Source organism: Diadema antillarum, unplaced genomic scaffold (genome assembly GCF_040938485.1).
Source record: "Diadema antillarum isolate AM-2024a unplaced genomic scaffold, OU_Dant_1.0 seq00000791_RagTag, whole genome shotgun sequence".
Classification (NCBI taxonomy): Eukaryota; Metazoa; Echinodermata; class Echinoidea; order Diadematoida; family Diadematidae; genus Diadema; species Diadema antillarum.
In genome coordinates, this window is record NW_027271678.1 from 460,970 (window position 1) to 482,386 (window position 21,417).

Here is a 21,417-nt window from a genome sequence, read left to right on the forward strand (position 1 = left end):
GTGCCCTTGTGTGCTTGCCTTCCTACAAGTCCTTTCATTATTTTTATATTTTTTAGATATACAAATCAAGAAAATATATGTTATGGCACACGTATGATGCACACATGTCATTATTTTGTTCAGATTTATGGATATAGGTTTAATGTCAATTTCTGTCAAAAAAAGAAGAAGTATATAATTCAATTTGAATTTCATCGTTTTGTGTCAGATGGCAAGGTGTTTAGGTTTGTCTCCTAAATACTTTTTTTCTTTGTGTTTTTGTTTTTGTAGAGGATAAACGTTTGCAGGATACTACATTTTGTTTATGGAAACATTAGAGCTTGAATCATTCTACGCACAAACACAATTTTTAGTTCAACTTAGTAGGAGATGACACAAAGTCTTGAAAAATGTGTCACTCAGTAATTTTTTACTTGAGTAGAGATTAGTATGATTTTTTGTTTTTACATTTACTATTCTTTCTGCAGCTGTCTGATTACTATTTCATTTTGTTTTAGAATATTGTTAAGTGAGCTAGTCAACTAAAAACAAACTACAACAACAGGAACAAGTTTTAAAGTTTGTTCACTTTCTTTATCACTTAATCAATCCTGACTGCTTTGAGGTGAACTTTAATGTTGCAGATGTTTTTTTTCACTGTCATGATTTGAATTTTATTTTGTATGCCCTTCTAACACCTATATCACCTGTCTAGCGATTCTATCATGGAATGTCTGGAATTTTATGACTAAACTTGCAGTTTGCCGTTTACTTTCTGTAAAATTTTGCTCTGACTCTCACGCAAAGATATGCATGTAACAAGCGTGCATGTGCTGTCACGCTACAATCTGTTTGTTTGATTTGCTATTGTTTGCAGTGGCACAAATATCACCTAAAATGACCTTTCACCTTTTTGTCAATGTGTGTGCATGTGTGTGTGTGTGTTTGATGCAACATTTTGTGTTTTCCTACATCAGACTGTATATGTGGTTTTTTGAGACATATTTCTTTTTTCTATAAGATTTTGCAAGTGATGTGATATTTGCAGAAATTTAAATGTCACAAAGACATTGATTTCTATAAAACAAATGACCCGTATTTTGTCAGCAAGTTTTCATATCACTATCTTTTCTCCAGAGAGAGATGATACAGGCGTCTTATCTTATCACTCTTTTTTTAATTTTGATCACTCATGTGATTGTCTTCAAGGCTTGATTTGTGATATGACATACTCGTGATGTATCTCGCGTATACAATACACAAACACATTGTATGTGTAATAACCTATTTGATTCTTCATTGTTAGCAATTTGTTGATTCGATTGGTGACAATTGTTGCATACATCCAAGAATGTGTTCTTTAAAATTCAAGTTAGAAGTCTATCTTTTCAATTGTTCTTGAGCATTCCTTGAGTATCAGTCGTGGAAAGTGTGATGGTATAGCTGTAAAGCAAATAAGTTCTGAATTGTCAAATATGGATTATGATGGGATTTTTTTTTCCAATTAATTTACCTCTTGCATGATCAGCCAGAGAAGCGGAAAATGCTGAGGAGACAGAAGAGTTCATCGGATCTTGACACGAGGAGTTTGAATGAAGTCAAAGCAAGCATCAAAGAAGGTACAGTGTACAACTATACTACCCTACTTTGGCAAAAGGAAGTAAGTGACATACCATCCGAATTTGAGTATTGATGTTTTCATAATTCACATAATAAGCTCTTCTTCCATGCCAAATTTCATGCAGAAACACTCATCCTACTAAGAGATATGTTAGGTAAGACATCATGATAGTCCATTGACGTCAGTGTAAATGACAGACACATTTTGCTCTTGTACGAGAAATGTCATTTTCGTCACTTGCTTCCTTTTGCCAAAGTAGGGCAGTATAGCTGGTTCAAATTAATGAAATTGTTACGTTGACTTGTTTTTATGACAACTGATTGAAAAATATCCTTACATCAACGTAAATAAGAACAGGGTTAATCAGTGCTTAGAAGTACCAAGTCACGATAAAAATCATAGACATACATACTCAGGCAGGAATTGAAGCTGTTAGCTACCCCCTCCACATTGTGATTCATTCATTTGAATAAATACCCAGTACCCGCTGCTTGGTGTAAGGATTAGAACCAACCCTTGCTGTCTGGCGGAAGTTCAGCGGTCTAGTGAATGAGACGCATGTCCGGAGATCAGGAGGTTGCAGGTTGGAATCCTGCCTGAGTATATACCCATGGTTTTTATCGTGGCCATACTCCTAAACACTGATTATTTTTATGCTTATTTACATTGATGTGGAGCAATTCATCAGTCAGTTGTTGCATAGTGTGCTGAAGGTAATACATATAATTTATCCCTGTATTACATGATTTAATTTGTTTCCAGTTTACATGAGCTGAATGTTTCTTTGTTGGGCTAGCCTTCAGGGAAGTTGCAGGTGTTTTGCAATAACTCTTATCATGAATGCCCTTACTTTTACAAAAACTTGAAGATGTTATAAAATTGATGTATTGATTTGTTGATTTGTCACAATGCATACATTTCTATGTCCAGTATAACCACTTCTTTACCCCCCCCCCCCACACTTGGAGTGGTTTTTAAGTTTGTATTTCCATTTTTGGCTGTCATTACATGCAAGGCAGTTAATGTAAATGATTGTTACATTGTGATCATTAAACACCATTTGTACCACAGTGGTGGATCCAGAGGGGGGGCACAACCGGTGCACGCCCCCCTTTATTTTTCGTTAAAAACAAAAGAAATAAAAAGAACAAAAATGAATTGAAACCTGGAAGTGGAACCAGAAATATTAGTTGCGCCCCTCTTTACAGAATTCCTGGATCCGCCCCTGGTACCACATATTCACCCTGCTTCTTCAAGCCAAAGTAGGGGGCAGACTAGTATCTATCCATCTTATCCATCAATACTATCATGCTATGTAGTAAATGTCTGTGTGGAACAGTGTCAATGCTGATAGACAAAATTAATCTTTGGGATTTTGTCTTCCTCTCTATCTGTACAATTTCACTTGAAGAACCAGTTGATCCCATCTACCGCACGATCAAGTGCGCTGCGAGCTTGTCGGGTTCCACCGCCGACGTATCACGACGCGGCTCCATCTCGTCAAACGTCTCGGCGAGCAGTCCAAAGAGGACGCCCTCGCGGTCGGCATTCCAGCAGTCGTCCGGGAGCGGCGACGGAAACTTTCTCATGGCTCCCGACTCGCCCTCCCGGAGGTCAGGCACGCCCAAGTCTGCCCCTCACAGGTTAGTCATGGCTCCTTAAACCCATAGAAGACTAGTCCCGAGTATGCTCGGTCAAGTATCAATGGGAAATGTGTGTTATGACATTATCAGCTAGTCCTCAATGGGTTAACTCACTCGAGGCCAGCTTTTCTGAAACTCACATCATATAATGACCGTGCATCACAAAAACCAACTAGAGGTCACGCCCCGTGATGTTATGTGAACACTCCAAAGAGGTGTCATGGGTCAACAAAGTCAATCTTGAGTTTTTCATATTTTCTCAAAGAGCTATTCTTCTTTTACATTATTTTTAAGTTTGGGGTCATAAAATGAATATGAATGTGTGTTTTCAGCAGATGTTGTACCATCCTTTCTTGTAGTGCTCTCAGGTATGTCTTAGAGGTTCCTTTTCATTTCTTGATTACCCTTTGCCCACCCTTCACTTTCAACTCTAATAAGTTTTGAAAGGATAGTGCTACTGCCTTGAAAGTTGACATTAATTATGGACAGAATGTGTTAATAGAGAATGGACAATTTCAGCTTAATCAGATAATTCCTTCATTGGTGCTGACAGGTGGTTTACATACTGTTTTTTTTTTCCCATTCATCGCACAGCCAGCATGGTTAAAGATTAAGCGCCTGAATAGACCCTGTACTTCAGAGTCTCTTTTCTTAGTTCACACTTTTCCAGAGTGTGAACTTTCTTTCCAATATTTAGATAGGTTAGGAAAGTCCATTTGAATTGAGTTATACATCATTTTAAAGCTTAAAGTCTGTTCTCTCAGAATCTGCCCTTAACTAATAATCCATATCTGGAGACGTTTTTTGCTGGTTTTTATGATGCAGGGTTACATGTTGTATATTATAAAACAATTAGTGGCCAATGGTAATGAATGCCATGTGGTGACTCTGGGATGGTGTCAGTGGCTCAAAGGGATAAAACTATCACTGCTGTTTAGATGGCTTCATAAAAAAGAAAGAAAGCATGAATAGCGCTCATCCGCCATGTGTCAGCAAATGAGTACATTGAAATGCACAGTCATTAGTACCTGTTGACTCCAGTTGAGATACTTGGGTTGTTGCATTGACCGATTCGGGTTCGTTGAGGGCAGCAGACATTTCATGGCACTGGGCGCAGCCATAGTGGGTGTCTCAGCCGACCCCCCTGCTCTCCCCCACCCCAGGCAACATGTTTATCACGCACTTGTAACAAAGGTTCGCGCACTAAGCAAGCATTCGCATACTCAGTATGAGACGCCCATTGGCTAAAGCAGTTTTCATTCTGTGCGCTAGGGAGAGGGGTGGGGAGTGGGAAGGGGGGGTCGGCTGAGAAACCCACTATGGCTGCGCCCATGCCAAAAATACACATAGCGCGTCACAGAATCGGTCAATACTTACATAAAGATCACTGATGAAGCTGTACACATTTTGTTATGGGGATCCTTGAATATATCCTGACTGGGCAGCCTTCCTACTCCATGGTATCCTGTGGGGCATTTCATGAAGCATTTTGGTCGGATATTTTTCTGCCAAACTGTTACAAGCTACTGAAATCCTTGCATCTGATTGGCTTAGACCAAATTTGTCCGACAACTTTGTCGGACAAAATGCTTCATGAAATACCCCCCATTGGGTTTTTAACACTGCCACCTGTCTACAGCGACCATAAGAACTGTAATCTCTTGGGTGGGTTTTCTAAACAGGTTTTTACCATGCTGTCCAAGCACCTTTCCTTTTAGTTTGACTTTAAAGGATAAGTTTACCTTTGAATAGTATAGGCCTATGTGTGGATTGAGTGAATGTAGCAATGTTAATAGAACACGTCAGTGAAAGTTTGAGAAAAAACAATCCAGGCATAAGTTAGGAATTTTTCAAGTTTCAGTGCTGCCATCGCTGGATGAGAAGACAGCAGTTTTTGATGTCACATGTGTAGAACCATATGAAGAAAACTTAACATATTCTAAATTTTCTCGCATAACGAAAGAACACTTAACTTGCTTCTTTCAAAAGGCATACGGAATGATATTTCCCTTTGAATACATTTCATTTTAGTATCAAGTCGAGGGAATGTGAACTTTGAAGAAAAAAAAACAATATCGTGGAATTCTCCTCATGTTTTCTTAGTATAGTTCTATACTTATGACATCACAAACTGTAACAATCTTTTCATCCAGTGATAATGACAATGAAACTCTGTCCAATTTTCATCAAGATTTCATTAATGTGTTCTTCTAATATTGCTGCATTCACTCAGTCTGCACATTTATAAAGGCAACCTCATCTTTTAACATTTGAAGAGTTTGTTCGCAAAAACCGATGAGTCCATTTTTGAAGATTTTGAAGTACGGTCTCTGTCATAAAGTACAAAATAATACCTTTTAAATGATATATTGGTCACTACATATAAAGGTACATTTTTGGAGTTATGGTCAAAAGAAGCAAAAATTTTCTTATTATTCTCTTTATGTTTCTTGACCTTTTATCGCAAATATCTCCAATTGGCAAATATGGACTTATCGGTTTTTGCGAACAAACTCTTCATTTTCTCGTCAAACTCATCAATTTCTATGTTCATCATATTGCAGACTTTGTAATATCTGCACCCCTTTCAAGTTTTCCAGAGCTAATGCAATTGCTCTCTTTTTCTCTTTTCCCTCTTGCCTCGATGAAATGCTGATTTTTTTTTTTTTGGTTGTTGTTTAAATGTTGATTTTTATCTGCTAATATGAATGTACAAATACAACACGTGATAATTCACTGAATTGTTTTCTGTTCTTGAATTTGTAATTGTCCATTCAATGGGGAGGTCTATATGATTCACGGAAACATTCTTATTGACAAACTAACCATAGTAGTTTTTCCATTATATGTCCATATCCATCATTCCACTAATGACATCCAAGTAACTTTGTTCTCAATTCCTTTTCAAAATTTGCACTCGAATGGCAACAAATAAATTGACCATAATTAAAGGACACTCTCCCATTCTTGATTGAAGTTGACTAACTTTTTGATCTGTGTGTTCTTTCTTTCTTCTATTTTTTTGTGTGCATGTGTCAATGATTTGCTGGACTACTTTAACTCTGAATTTACTTTCTTTCTTTTCTTCTTATGATTTTGTGATGCCTCTATTTTACAACCATCATTTTTTTTTTCTCTCCTGTTGCTACTTATGGTACAAACCACTGTTCCCGTATCTTACTGATACCAACTGGACACATTTTCTCCAAAAAGAAGTGAAATGTATTTTATTCATTTGTCAATTAAATCCATTTTAAATATGCATATAATTTGGAATATATGCCAAAAATGATTGATAAAATGTCTGATATAAGATTTTTCTTGAAATTGTTTTGATATTACTTTTTATATTGCCACTGACGTGATCGTGATATGTCATTTCCAAACTGAATCTTCCATGCAAATCTTTCCTTTTTCACACCACATATGTCACTGTCCGAACTAAGCAATCAATTGTAATGGACACTACTTCCTATTTCCATTTGCACTAGCTTACATTTTTCTCCTCCCAATATCTTTAATACATATTATTGTTTATTTTATTTTGTGATGTTACATTGCCTTTTTTGCTAACCTGTTTAACCCCATTTCCAGCCCCTTCCTTTCAATGTTATGAAATGCTGGCTTTAAATTGTGCACTCTCTTTGTCAAGCTTATGCATTATTCTCCGCTGGGGAAAATACCCTTGTGTGTTTCGATCCATCTACGTTATGTATGTCTGCCTTGCATGCAATAAACGTGTGTTGATGGCATGACACATATATACCATATGTTTATTCTTCTCCTTTAATATATTTCTCTGCCTTCCACTGTTCTCTGTTTCAGTCCTTCTCTCCTTTCTCTTTTCCTCCTTCCACTCTGTCTTCATTCCTCTCTCTCTCTCTCTGCCTGTATACATGTAATATATGAGTGCTTTATGTATATTTATATGTATGTTTTATATGTATATGTATATATATCCACATGCATATATATTTATATGTATGTAATATATATGTATATGTATTTACATGCATATATATTTACTTATATATATAATTTATGTGTATGTAATATATATATGTATCTACATGCTTATATATTTACTTATATACATATATTTATATGTATGTAATATACAGTGTATATGTATATGTATTTAAATGCATATATATTTACTTATATACATATATCTATATGTATATAATATATTGATAAATATATATGTCATGCTTCTTCAAACTCATCTTTCCTTGACTATTTCTCTACCTTCTTTATATCATATTGTTCTTTCCTGTTCTCTGCTATTTTTCTTACCTTGTATGTTTTAAGCTCCTTTCTGCATTGATATACCTTTACTGTATTCCATGTTTGCTTATTTTTCCTATTCCTCACGTTATCCATAAATTTTACACTACTTGCAATATTCTTAGCCCCTTTTCTTTCACACTTCATATATTGGTCTTCCTGTTCTTAACTAATTGCTTCTTTCATGGTCACTTGCATGCGCACTCTCAATATGTCTCAATATGTGTGTTTTCCCCTTTGCAAATTTCATAAACTTTGTTTGCATTTCCTTAATCATCCTTTGTATGTATACACCATGTGGTATGTCTATTGTGTCTTAAAATAATGTTGCCTTTGCGCCCTCCCCCATGTTAAAAGAAATCTTAACTTGACATCTTATGTTATGTAACTGTATCAAAGGCTATCCCTGTATTCATCTCAAACTTCTTTCTTTGTTGAGTATACTCCCTATTCCCATGTCATTAAGCCCTTCCCCCTTGCCCCGCCCATCTTCCCTTAGCCCCGCCCAACTCCTCTTGTGCTGCATTTTGATTGGTAGATTTGGGATGGGGTATGGAAGCCTCGGTAGGAGTAGCTCCCCGCCCTTCTCTGACTTTAACCAGACTCGTGAACACCGTGTTTTCATTTTCCCGTCTGCTGTCCCTCCCACCACCAACACCACCACCGCCACCACCCACGCTGTCCCCACCCCTAACTACGTCGGTCGCCCCCGGATACGCTCCTTCAGCCCTAGCAACGGAGGGGAGGAGTCACGAAGGAAGATCCTGCAGTCGTATGGGAAAAGCATGTCCTTCGACACTGAGCCATGTGAGTTGATGGTTGACTCTCCTATTTATACATAGCTTTGAATAAATGTTGTGAGCCAGTCTTTGTGCAATTTCAATATATTCAGTTCCATTTCAAGTTTTTACTAAGGAAATCGACAAATGCATGTGTTGCGTTAACGAACCCTCCCTTGTGTAGCGATGTGCCTCAGTCTAAAGGGCTTTTTACACTTGTGTTTCTTAACCCCGGACTTTCTCTGACCCAGGACTATCGTTAGTCCCGTACCAATTTTTTCAGCTTTTTACACTCGCCAATTAGTCCCGTACTATCTCTTGTCCGGGGCTAAGGAGAAAACTGACCTTTTTACACTCGTATTTCTTAGCCCCGGACTTTCCAAACCACATGAATTTTCATAATTACGCTGTGTACTGTACACGTACACGCACGCACCGGCAGCACTTGATTACCTCGTTTCTGATTGGTCAGTGAGGGTCGGACTTCGTCTCCGTCGCTTAGCCCAGGATTATTTTTTCGTTCTGTTTACACTCACTTGCTTGGCACCGCAATTGCGGTGCTAGCACCGCAATTGTGGTGCTAACCCCTGCTATTTTGCAGGGCCAGATAGTACCGTACTATCGGTGGGGCTAGCCCACTTTGGCAAAAACGAGTGTAAACAGAAAGTGGGCTAAGGATAGTCCTGTACCAACGGTGGGGCTAAGGCCCCCCCTTAGCCCCACCGTTGGTCCGGGGCTAAGCAAAAATTTACAAGTGTAAAAAGCCCTTAACAGAAAGGTCATTTTAGTGACACAAAAGGAATTAGGGGATTAAGTAATCCAGTTGTTTGTTTTTAGACATATATGCCTCAACCATATCGGCGATCTACTATATATTTAAAGAGTTTGTTTGCAAAAACCGATAAGTCCATATTTGCCAAATGGAGATATTTGCGATTAAAGGTCAAGAAAAATAAAGAGAATAATAAGAAAATTTTTGCTTCTTTTGACCATAACTTCAAAATCTTCAAAAATTGACTTATCGGTTTTTGCAAACAAATTCTTCATTTCATCATGATGTATCTATAATGTGTATGTTTTGGATGTATCTTTAAAAAGGAAATCCACCCCCAAAATATATATCCACTTCGAAAGAAAGTGACAAATTTAGTATTCCCTACTGAGCAATGTAAATGTGACAAAAATTGTATAAGAAGTAAGGAAGATATGATATTTTGAAATGTCACTGTTTTGGGAATTAAAAAAATCTTACTGGTACTTATGAATATTCGAATAAGCAAATTGATGATGTCATGATCTTAAAATTCCTTCTTCATTTTGTGTACAGAAATGACAAAAGTCTCATATTCAAGTTATATTTATGTAAAACTTGCCCTTATAACCTCCCAGATTATAAAAGAATTATAAAATCTTTTTTTTAACATGCTTGTACTTGTATTAGCTTAAAATGATGTTTACCTCCCCCCCCCAAAAAAAAAAACCAATAACAAATAAATAAATAAATGAAAATAATGTATTACATACATTAAAAAGAATATGAGGGTATGACATCATCAACTCACTCATTTGAACATTCATAAGGACTGGTCAAGAAATGTTTCCCAAAAAATGTTTCATTTCAAAATGTCATATCTTCCTTATTTTTCATCTGATGTTTTGACATATTTGTATTGTTCTGTAGGGAATAATTTTCTCCATGTTTTGAAGTTCATCTGAGTTTGTGTTGGATTTTTTTCTGTAATATATATTTTTGATGTATCTTTCCTTTCTACTTTGGATGTATCTTCTGTATGTTTTTTGGATGTATCTTTTGCGTATATATTTTGGATATATATTTCATATAATTCGTCTTGTGAAACTCTTAAGATTTCATACATACATTTAAGGATGAACTCAAAACTCCTTGCCACTTATTGATCGATATTTTCATGTTTTTATATATTTTATTTCAATTCTTGCTGTTAGCTCACAAGACAGTTACAAGTGGAAGAAGAAGTGAGCCTCCAATACCTGTTGAAACTGTAAGTGGAAGAAACATTGAATTAATTATCTTTGAAAATCATCTTTGATGACATCAACTGCCTAATCATATAGTTCACATTTTCATATACAGTGACTAATTCTGGGTGTTTAGTCAAGATGATGTTCTGTCATCAGCCAAACCTTGGCCAAAGCCTTGTTTTTCATATTAGTAAGTTTCATTAAAGATCCTTCCAATTAATGAAATTAGACGAGTGTAAACTGAAATAGAAAAGCAGGAACATAAAATGTAATCTGAAAAATGATAGTTTTATGCAAAAATGGCAGTGAATTCTTGATCATGTTAATTGCAGGTCAGTTGGAAGAGTAGAATGGTTATTCTATACTAAGGCTGACATCATGTTTATGAAACTTTGCTGTAACCAATGCTTTTTCAAATGTATGTTGGTTCAAGGTTATGAATAAAAAAGAAACAAATGAATGTGAAGTGATAGCTAGTCTGGCAGTTGTTGCTTAAAGCTTGCCTTTCTTTTTCTCATTCTCAAAAAAAAGATCTTTAAGATTGTATTCTGACTCTATTTCATGAGTCCTAAACAGCATCGTGCTGCCAAAGGCCATTACAGAATTGCCTTGCTTTGAATTTCCCTGTCTTTTAGATTTGATGACTTGTCAATTGCTCTTTGAGCAACTTGCAAGTTACCGAAAAAGTTTCTGATCTAATGTTGCCAACTTCATCATTCCTGGTGTTGCCAGATTGGTCCAACCTTATACAATGATTGTTTGGTTGCAGTGTAGAGTGGTTGTTATTATTTCTTTGTGTGAAATAGTAAAGAAAATTGTTCATTTCATTTGCTTTCTTTGATTTAAACTTTTTTGTTTATAAAGCGTGCATTTTTGTTTCTTTGTTTTACAATTCAATTCCTTTTGCCGTGCTTCAACATCGATCTTTGCAACACAGTATTTTATGATTTCAATGTTTTGGAGACAATGCTTATACTTTATTTTTGTTTTAGCTTGAATTAAAATCTAAACAGGGAAACTGAGTCCCCTCATGATCAATCTGCAATAACTTCAACATTATGCCTTTAATGGTCTGTGCTATTTTTTGTGTTTAATAATTGTCTTCTGTCATCACTCTCTCATCATAAAATGCTAAAACAAAATTCTTTCAAAATGATCTTAAAACTGATACCTGTGTGCATTTTTGTTGAAATCATTCTCTTCAGTAATTTCTGGTCTCTCTGCAGTACATGATTGTTGTGTTTATCATTTTGCCACTTCCTCAGTTGTCTAATTTCCACTTTTTTCTTTCATTCTTCCTCTTATATGCTCCCCTTGTGTACTCCCGAAAAATAAATCTGACCGAATCCAACTCATCTGCGATCTCTTAAAAACAAACTTGACTTTAAAGCCCCCGCGCCATTGTTCTTCCGCGTCTGACGTAATGAGCGTTCGTCTCACCTCCACCGTTCCGTCCCGGCATAGGTACTCGGGTCGAGTTATATCCGGCTCCTATAACTCTTGTCAGGTGACTCTCTCTTAACCTTTGACCTTTGACCCCCACTGTCTGAACTTCTGCTGCAATGTAAACTACGTCCTTCTTTTGTATGTCCGAGCTGTTGATTGTATGTCTGTCTGGATGTTGCAGAGTACCATGTAAGTTAAAATAGCAAGATCAGAGAATATCTGTAAATCTTAATTCACTTGTTGCCTCACTATACTAAGTAAAATGGAAAAACCTATTTACACATTGAAAGGGCACTGTGCAAATTCATCTTTATTTGGAGTTTATTCCTTTATAAAAAGCATTTAAAGTTGTTCCAAAATGATTGTGGCATTACATTATTTTCCAGTGCTCTTAAGCTATGAATCACCATCAGGTTAACATTTTCAAGATTCGGTTTCGGAGTTTCAGACCAATCTTTGAAGGAAACTTGCCATGTCTTTTGAGGATACATGGAAAAATAGGGTTGAGATGAGCATTTCCTTCATAGATTGTTCTTATATCTGTTATATGTTGGATATATCAAGGACATTCATTTTGGCAAGGGTTTAAAATTTATGAACATTAGTAATTTATCAAAAAAAAATAACATTCTATTACAAAAAAAAGTATGGAAGCAAGGTGTTAAAAGCTATCAGACTTCAATGCTGCCTGAGATATATAAATTAGATCCAATTTCTAGAAATTTTACTTTTATAGCTGTGTTGTGCCACTGTGATCACAATAGTATACCCCAGTTCTATAATAAGCTTGAATATGAATATTAGTTTTTAGCTACAAGCATGTGCAGTTTATAAAGTGCAAATAAAAGTGTAATTAGTTATGTGTATACAGTATATTTGTTATATTATTGTATATATTTGTAAATATATTCACATATATATGCGTGTATATCTGCATGTACTATTTTATCTGGTCACTATGAAAGTGCATTAAAATTCCTGGAGAAGCATGGTGACCAAATGATCACATTTTAAAGAAAATAGCAGAAGGTATGGAAACAGACCATTCAAATATCATATGTCTGCCATACTCATGCCATGGTATCCATCTAAATTATTGGTAGACCTTACATTTCAGAGCATACAAATACAAGTTTAATTTTGGGGGCAAGGATTATGTCCTTTGCAGTTCTTACAACTGTAAATGTAACATTATTGGATCAATGTGCACAAACATTCTCAAATGTATGCAAGGCTCAACACAAGCTCTTTTTTTAGTACCTAGTTTCAGACCACTTAAGCATTTATATATATGAAGAGTTTGTTCAAGTCCATATTTGCCAAATGGAGATATTTGCGATTAAAGGTCAAGAAAAATAAAGAGAATGATAAGAAAAATTTTGTTTCTTTTGACCATAACTTCAAAAATGTACCTTTACATGTAGTGACCAATATATCATTTAAAAGGTATTATTTTGTACTTTATGACAGAGACCGTACTTCAAAATCTTCAAAAATGGACTTATCGGTTTTGCAAACAAACTCTTCATATACTGTACAGTGTTGGCCCGGCCAGGAAATTTAGTGGCTGAAAATAGAAAGAAAAACAAGAGGAATTAAATCATGTTATAATATGATAAGATAAAGTAGTGTGTGATAATCATATAAAAATTGGCAGGGAGGATAAAGTACTTTCAATACCACATACTGTGACAAAAAAAAAGTTTACACCGAAAAACATAAGGAATCAGCAGATTTGATAAAATACTGAAATATTGGACCAGATTGTTCTCCTCACATATAGAGCTTCACTGAATTATACAAACGTGTTATTATGTCTTAAGTCTTTGCACTGTCTACACTCTAGTGTAGAGTTTGATGGATTCACAACATGATATATCAAGTTATATGCATAAACCTCAGAAAAAAGTATTCCGAACTACAATTCTATTATCATTATTATTATCATCATCACCATCAATGTTATCATTGAATAACAGAACCATTATTATCATTGTTATCATTGTCATCATATTCTACCATAGATATGATTATAAAGATATGATGATAACATTGATGCTTTGCAGTGAGACTAGTATATCAAAATATTTCTTTATCAAAATTTAATTTGGTTGTGATGACTGTGATTCTTTTGACACTCCTCTTAATGCTATCTTCTAATGTTAGCTGTTGGCATTGCAGTGAATTATAAATCCACTAGTTTCTGTGCTGAGTTCATATATTGTGATGCTGCATTAACTCTGAGATTGCCAAGATGTTCCTCTCTTGTTACCATAGCAACCTTACCCATAGGCTCATCTTTCCTTTTGAAACTAACCTCCACCCTTCATGCTTTGTTGATCCTTTCATCATTTTGATTTTGTGTTCAATAGTCCACATCGTTCACCGACTTCGTTTCTCCCCCTTGGTTTCATGAATCTTCACTTCTCTCTCCTATCTCTCTGATTTTCCAACCATCAACTTGAAGAGTTTGTTCGCAAAAACCGATAAGTCCATATTTGCCAAATGGAGATATTTGCAATTAAAGGTCAAGAAAAATAAGGAGAATAATAAGAAAATGTTTGCTTCTTGTGACCATAACGTCAAAAATGAACCTTTATATGTAGTGACCAATATGTCATTTAAAAGGTATTATTTTGTACTTTATGACAGAGACCGTACTTCAAAATCTTCAAAAATGGACTTATCGGTTTTTGCAAACAAACTCTTCTCATTGTGTCACTGCAAACCTTTCTCCCTCCCTTACTCCTCTCTCATCTTGTTAGACAATATTGTCCATCTGAGTAGAAGCTGATGTCTCTTTACTTTCGCATGCTTGTGCTGAATGTGTTTAATGTAAGCATATTTTATATGTGTGTGTGTGTGTGTGTGTGTTTGTTAGCAAACTCTGCACTGTGTAAGTTGGATGCAGTTTTTTAAAAGGCACTGCATTATTTTCACTGATTTAGTAATATTGTGAAGGTGGAAGAATGCTAAGAAGTATGTGTAGCATAGAAACAGGTAGAAATTGAGCAATGATTATTTGCCCAGCATTTTAATAGGAAACAATGCTGCGTGCACTCTTTATATTTCCCTCTTTTTCAACCTTCTCTCTCTCTTTTCTTATTTCTGTTTCTGTTTTTTTTTAATCATTTTAATGCATGAGAGTGAAGATTCTCTGTAACCATGGTAACCCCTCTGTTTCTCCTCCCAGGATTCTTCAGCTAGTCCTCCACCTGGCAGGGAGTACATCTGTCTTTATGATTTTGAAGGGATGTTAAAGGACGACCTCACACTAAGGTGTGTATACAGTTTTTAGTTAAGGGCAGATTCTAAAAGAGCACACTCTAAGCTTTAAAGTGACGTATAGGTTGATTGAAGTGGACTCTCCTCACCCACTCTAGAAAAATTGTGAACCGAGAAGAAAAGGCTCTGAATCACATGGTCTATTTCAGCGCTTAATCTTTACCAAGTGATGTTAGCCATGCTATGAATGGGACAAAAAACCAGGATGTAAACCACCATAGCAACAACGATGAAGGGATTATCAGATTAAGCTGAAATTAGGCGTGTTTTATTAGCATATTCTGTCCATGATTAATATTAACTTTCAAAGCATTAGCAACATCTTTGAGTTAACAGTGAAGAGTGTGTAATGGATTTTTTTTTAAAGAAATGAAAATGGGACCTCTAAGACATACCTAATCACACAAATCTATGAAAAACACACTTTCCCACTTTCTCATGTTGAACGAATTAGAACATTCACTCATTGAAGACCAGTCCTAAATGTGTGTTGTACCAAAATCAGCTCATCCTCAACGAGTTTTACGAGATTTTCATCTCATTTCTGTCCTGCAGAGCTGGACAACGTGTTCGGGTCGCTGAAGATGAGGGATCGGATTGGTGGAAGGTAAGAAGGAAGCTTGGTTGCTATGGAGCTTTAAAGAGGCATTCCAGATGATTTTCATAATTTCGTAATTTTGTTATCATATAGTACTTAACTCAACAGTTCCATGTATAGATTTGTAGATTTTATTGCAGCTCTTGAGCAGAGAAACATTACTTAGGATGATGACATAGGAGGCTCACATAGTGATGAATAATTCATCACCAACAAATTGTGTGCACACAAAATAGCACTTAAAGGAGACCTCCAGATGATTTTCTGATTTTTACATTTGAACAAGGATAAATTACTAATACTGAGTACAAAGTTTAATTGGGATGAAGAATAAGAGTATTTTCAAAATTTATAACAAATTGAAAAGAGCAAGGAGGGTGATATGGCAGGGTCACCATAATGCTTCAGTTGGGGCTCAAGGAAGTAGAACAAAAGAAGGAGGTAGGCATAGATTATACACAGGACTGGTGAACTCGCAAGCAAGTGGTATTGTAATGGAATTACACTGCTAATTTGTTTTTGAAGTATGTGAGCCTCCTATGTCATCATCCTTGTTCAGTGTAATTTGATTAAGGTTTTTCAAAGTAATGTTTCTCTGCTCAAGAGCCACAATAGCACCTGCCAAATGTATGTTTCAGAATGCAGGGTACTCAATTTTGAGATTTTGGTGCAATATAGTGGTAGAAGGTGTGGTCTATCGTGTGACCAAATTTTAGACCTAGATTTGATATAATGTCAGAGAAAAGTGGCTTTGCTGGTTCGCAATTGAAAATTAATTGCATAAAATGTGAAACTTAAAATATTGTTTGTTTGTTTGTTTGTTTGCTTTAAAGTAGCTTTTGGGTTCTCTATGTAGGATTTGGCTGTTTTGATTTATCGCCAACGAATTAATGTGTTAAGTGCGCATGCGCATGAAGAGAGGCCAAAAGAGCCACGCGTCTTCTGGCCTCTCTCCTCCAATCACCGCAGCTCGCGGTGACAATGTTTGTGTATGATGCGTACACACACACGCACACACACACACGTGTCTCAGTGGCAGCATTGTCCCACATGTTTAAGGATATAGCACCGAGTCTGGCATTGCGCAATTGCATGCACAAACTTCGGTCATTTGGAGTTTACATACCATTAGGGATGGCGATCGGCTGCCTTTAAGAATTGGTTAGCACTTACATAGAGCTTCTTAAGAATTCCTGAATGAGCATTGGCAAGTGAACAAAGTAAGTTTGAAATGTAAAGATAAGTTTGAACTCTTCCTTGTAAAATACAACCAATGGATATTGAGATTATTTACCAATAAGAAAGAAAAAGAAAGAATTCCAATCAACAGAAATGTGATTCTAGAAACTTTGTCAATATCTACTGAAGATCAGTGAGTGTGTCAGTTCAATATTTGATTTTACAATACCAAGCAGTTATTATGAGCTGAAAGATGTGATTCCAAAGAAGAACAAAAGCACTTTCAATGAGTTGTGCAATGATCCAGGTGCGTTGCTATGTCAGTGCACAAATCATCTCTTATTAGGCATGCTTGAAGCCTCCAGTTAGAAAAAGAAAAAAACATAAAAAACAGTACCCAAACCAAAGTGGTCTATACAAGGTTCCCCTATGGAGTGGGTTAACTTGTAGAGTTCATAAACATAAGGATTGAGAGAATGTAGCAATATTAGAAGAACACATCATCGAAAGTTTGAGGAAAATCGGACAATCCGTTCAAAAGTTATGAATTTTTGAAGTTTTTCTGCAGTAACCGCTGGATGAGAAGACTACTGCAGTGTATGAATAACTTAGATATCACATGCGTACAACAATATAAGGAAAATATAAAGAGAATTTCACAAAATTTAATCTTTTGAAAAAAGTACACATTCCCTTGACTCGTTACCGACATATGTTATGGGTAATATTATTCCCCCTGCCCTTAGAAAGAGGCAAGTCAAGTGCTCTTGTATTATGTGTAAAAAGTGAAAATATGTTGAATTTTCTTTACATTTTCTTTATACTGTTGTACGCATATGACTCACAAGCTGTAGTAGTCTCCTCATCCAGCGGTTCCAACACAAAAATTTTAAAAATTCATAACTTTTGCATCGAATGTCCAATTTTCCTCAAACTTTCACTGATGTGTTCTACCAATATTGCTGCATTCTCTCAATCCTTATGTTTATGAAGGTGAACTTGTCCTTTAAGAGATTTCTCATTACCTCACCAAAAAAAAAATTAGAAACCTGAAATTAGGTCTCAACTAAAACTATACTATCCCTTTAACTTGTACAACGTTTCTCATGACTTGGTTTGTTTTGTTTCCGTTGCCAGGGCGACTGCGAGGGCAGGTTTGGCTACTTCCCTGCATTCTGCGTTACCTTCCTTCAACCCTGGGAGCGCGTGATGCAGGTGGCGCACCCCTTCAAGGCCTCCATGGAGAAGAAGGATGGTCTCACCCTTCGGAAGGACCAGGTAAGTTGAGTTCCAGTTTCCTTTAACCCCTTAGTAACTCACTGGCAGACCAGAGGGGATGCACCTGGGGGGGGGGGGGGGGGGTGTTTGTCAGCGCTGACAAGTTGTCATCGCTGACAATCACCATAGTAACAGTCAGTGACGAGAGCTTCTCAGCCAATCAAAACCACGGATTTTGCTTAAATTGTTAGCGCTGACGAACGTTGATGAAACACCCCCCAGGTGTATACTCTCTCTTTATTTTTTGTTTTAAAAAAAAATAAGGGGGAGAGAATGGGGAGGGGGTGCGCCCCATTGAATTTCATAAAGGCGCCTCCCAATTAAAGATTCCTGGATCCACGGCCTGTAACTGAACTGCCAGAAACCACCTGTCTGCTTTTTTTTTGTAGTTTTATGTTCACCATCTGTATTGTTTTCATATAAAATATATAGTTATGTCATTTGAAAGATTTCAAGGATCAACAACAGTATATCAAAAGTATTTCTGTGATACCACATTATCTTGGTAAAGTCTAAGCAGGCTTTCAAATATATTCAACTTATAAAAGGCGAAAATAAACTTGTGGTGAGCTATTTTTCATAATTTGGAAAGTTGTCCAATTGAAAGCAATATTGCTGTACCTTCTAGGGAATTGTAGGCCATTATGTAGAGAATCTTCACTTTCAAATTGGGCCTGCATAAGAATTTTCTTTGAAATTTTGTGATATTGTTGCCCTACTAATCTGTAGTCTTCTAATCAATTGACGAAGGCACATAAATTCAAACAAATTACATTTTTTATATTAATAAAGAAAATCATAACTGTTAAATGGATTGTTGGATTTTCCTCAAAATTTACTGATGTTTTTTGCATTATTATCTTCATTTACTAAACACACTTGTATTACATTTCATTTCGATTTCCCTGTAATGTGCTACGTTGTAATTGGTACAACACACTCTCAAACTTTTCTTTTGGCACTGTTCATATGGGAAAGGACTTCGTATTATATTATTAGTGGCATTATAATTCCTCTTTCTTCTCTCTCTCTCTCTCTCTCTCTCTCATCCCTCAGGTTGTTATCCAAATGTCTCCTGAAGATAATGGTTGGGTCCAGGTCAGGACAGGTCGCAAGAGTGGCTACTACCCATATCAATACCTCGAAATGTATGAGGCTGTCAGGACCTCCAAACGCTAATGGTTCAGTCCAGAAGCCCGGGCCTTCCAGTTAAAGACTTATCTAATGACTTGGAAGAATCCATTCCCATCAAGGGGCGAATGTTGTGAGGGTGATGAAAAATGTGGAAAATCAAGGCTGATCTTGTGGTGTATCCAGATGTATGAATGATTGTTTCATGGCAACATCTTCAAGTTTGATATGAATGGTGACACTAGAGGGCAGCAGACAAGAGCAGTGGCCAACAATATCTAAGTTGGAGAGATGTAATTGATATGAACATTTTCTTTATTTATTGGATTTTGTGCTTCAAATGGGAGTTGAGGATATTTTGAAAGAGGATCTCCTAAGGTTTCTCAATCTCTATATTCATTTTTGTTGAGATGGTAAAAGAGAGCGATTTTAAAAGCGAATTACCTCTGAGGTCTTACTGATTGTTTTAGTAGGAATTGGTGACATTTCAGGCACGTTTTCTGTGTGTAACTCAGTGGGTCTGAATACCTAGACTAATTCTTAAACCAAGATGAGTAATACTGGTAGTATATTTGGCACATGTGATAAGTTCACTGTTGTCGACTCTCTTGCCATCACAGGTTTAAAGGACAAGTCCACCTTCATAACCATGTAGATTGAGTGAATGCAACAATATTAATAGAACATATCAGTGATAGTATTGGGGAAATCCGACAATCCATTCCAAAGTTATTAATTTTTTTTTAGTATCTGCGCACTCACTGCTGGATGAGAAGACTACTACAGTGTATGATGTCACATGCATTCAACAATTAAGGAAAATCAAAAGAGATTTTCACAAAAATTTACTTTTTGAATAAAGTGCACATTTCTTTGACTTGTTACTGACATTAATAAGGGAAATGTTATTCCCCCTGCAATCTGAAAGAGAGAAGTCGAGTGTTCTTTTGTTATGCGAGAAAAGTGAAATATGTTGAATTTTCTTTATTCTTTCTTTAAATCGTTGTGTACCTGTGACATCACAAGCTATAGTAGGCTTCTCATCCAGCTGTGACTGAGCAGAAACTTAAAAATTCATAATTTTTGAATGGATTGTCTGATTTTCCTCAAACTCTAACTGAGGTGTTCTACTAATATTGCTGCATTCACTCAACCTACATGTCTGATTGGAAGGTGGATTTGTCCTTAACCCGTTGAGGACGAGTCACGAGTATACTCGGGCAGGTGTCTATGGGAAATGTGTGTTGTAGCAAATTCGGTCCATCCTCAACGGGTTAAAGCAAGAAGGGCTCATTGGTTGTGATGGCCCAGGAGCCCAGGGCCACTAGAAATTGATATGGGGCAACCAAAAATATGGTGGTTGTGTGGTTTAGGTGCATGTGACTGGTCACCCAGCAGGTTAGGGGTTCTTACCCTTGTGAAAATAGAGATTCCATGTACACTTACTGCTGCTTGTAAAGCTATCCCACCTCGCCCATTCTGAAGTAGGAGATAGATAATGGACACAAGGGTGCAGGGACTGCAGTAACAGGTGGTTTTGGATTGGTAGGCTCTGCTGGAATGAGTGATGAGAGTTACATCACCAGGTAGCGGAGACCATGCACATAGTGCAGAGGTGATTGATACCAAATCAGGAACCCAATCCCAACAATAGAATACAGTCATGCCAGAAGGAGTTGAAGAGTTTTAGCGCAAAATGAGCTAACTCCATTCTCGCTAAGTTGGGATATTTGTGATTAAAGCTGCAAAAAACAACAACAACAAACAAACAAACAAACAAACAAACAAACAAACAAACAAAAATTAAATAACAAAGAAAATACAGGATATTCTTAATCATAGTTTACAGAATGTTTCTTGTTATGTCACAAGTGAAGTATGACCGGAAAGGTTTAATTTTGATCTATCTGATGATGGACTTAGTTTGAAATGTTTAAATATAGCTCTTAGCTCATTTTGCAACAAAACTCTTCAGTTGGTGGTGATGGTGATTTGAAAAACCAGACGGGATTAAAAAAGGTAGTAATTGTTTTGGAAGTGCATGTTAATTGTCACCTTATGAAGGAGGTGGTATTGATTGTCACTAGCAAAAAGTAAGGGAAGAAAAAATGGTGCTATTTTTTTGAAGGGAATCAATTCAATTGAGCCTCAAACACAATGCAGACATTGTTTGAAATTTGAATGCTCTGC

The 21,417-nt window shown here is 36.4% G+C and overlaps 1 protein-coding gene across 1 annotated transcript in view; it reads left to right on the forward strand.

Annotated features, from left to right (window-relative positions):
• The window catches only part of LOC139739228 (uncharacterized), a 52,343-nt gene extending 32,843 nt beyond the window's left edge, over positions 1–19,500 (forward strand). The window contains exons 15-23 of the mRNA XM_071649845.1: positions 1,508–1,598; positions 3,012–3,243; positions 8,258–8,337; positions 10,275–10,330; positions 11,701–11,817; positions 14,950–15,035; positions 15,597–15,648; positions 17,956–18,096; positions 19,153–19,500. Coding sequence (XP_071505946.1) covers positions 1,508–1,598; positions 3,012–3,243; positions 8,258–8,337; positions 10,275–10,330; positions 11,701–11,817; positions 14,950–15,035; positions 15,597–15,648; positions 17,956–18,096; positions 19,153–19,275 — 978 coding nt within the window. The 3' untranslated portion in view covers positions 19,276–19,500. The remainder of the gene's footprint in view (positions 1–1,507; positions 1,599–3,011; positions 3,244–8,257; positions 8,338–10,274; positions 10,331–11,700; positions 11,818–14,949; positions 15,036–15,596; positions 15,649–17,955; positions 18,097–19,152) is intronic.
• The last annotated feature ends 1,917 nt before the right edge of the window (positions 19,501–21,417 follow it).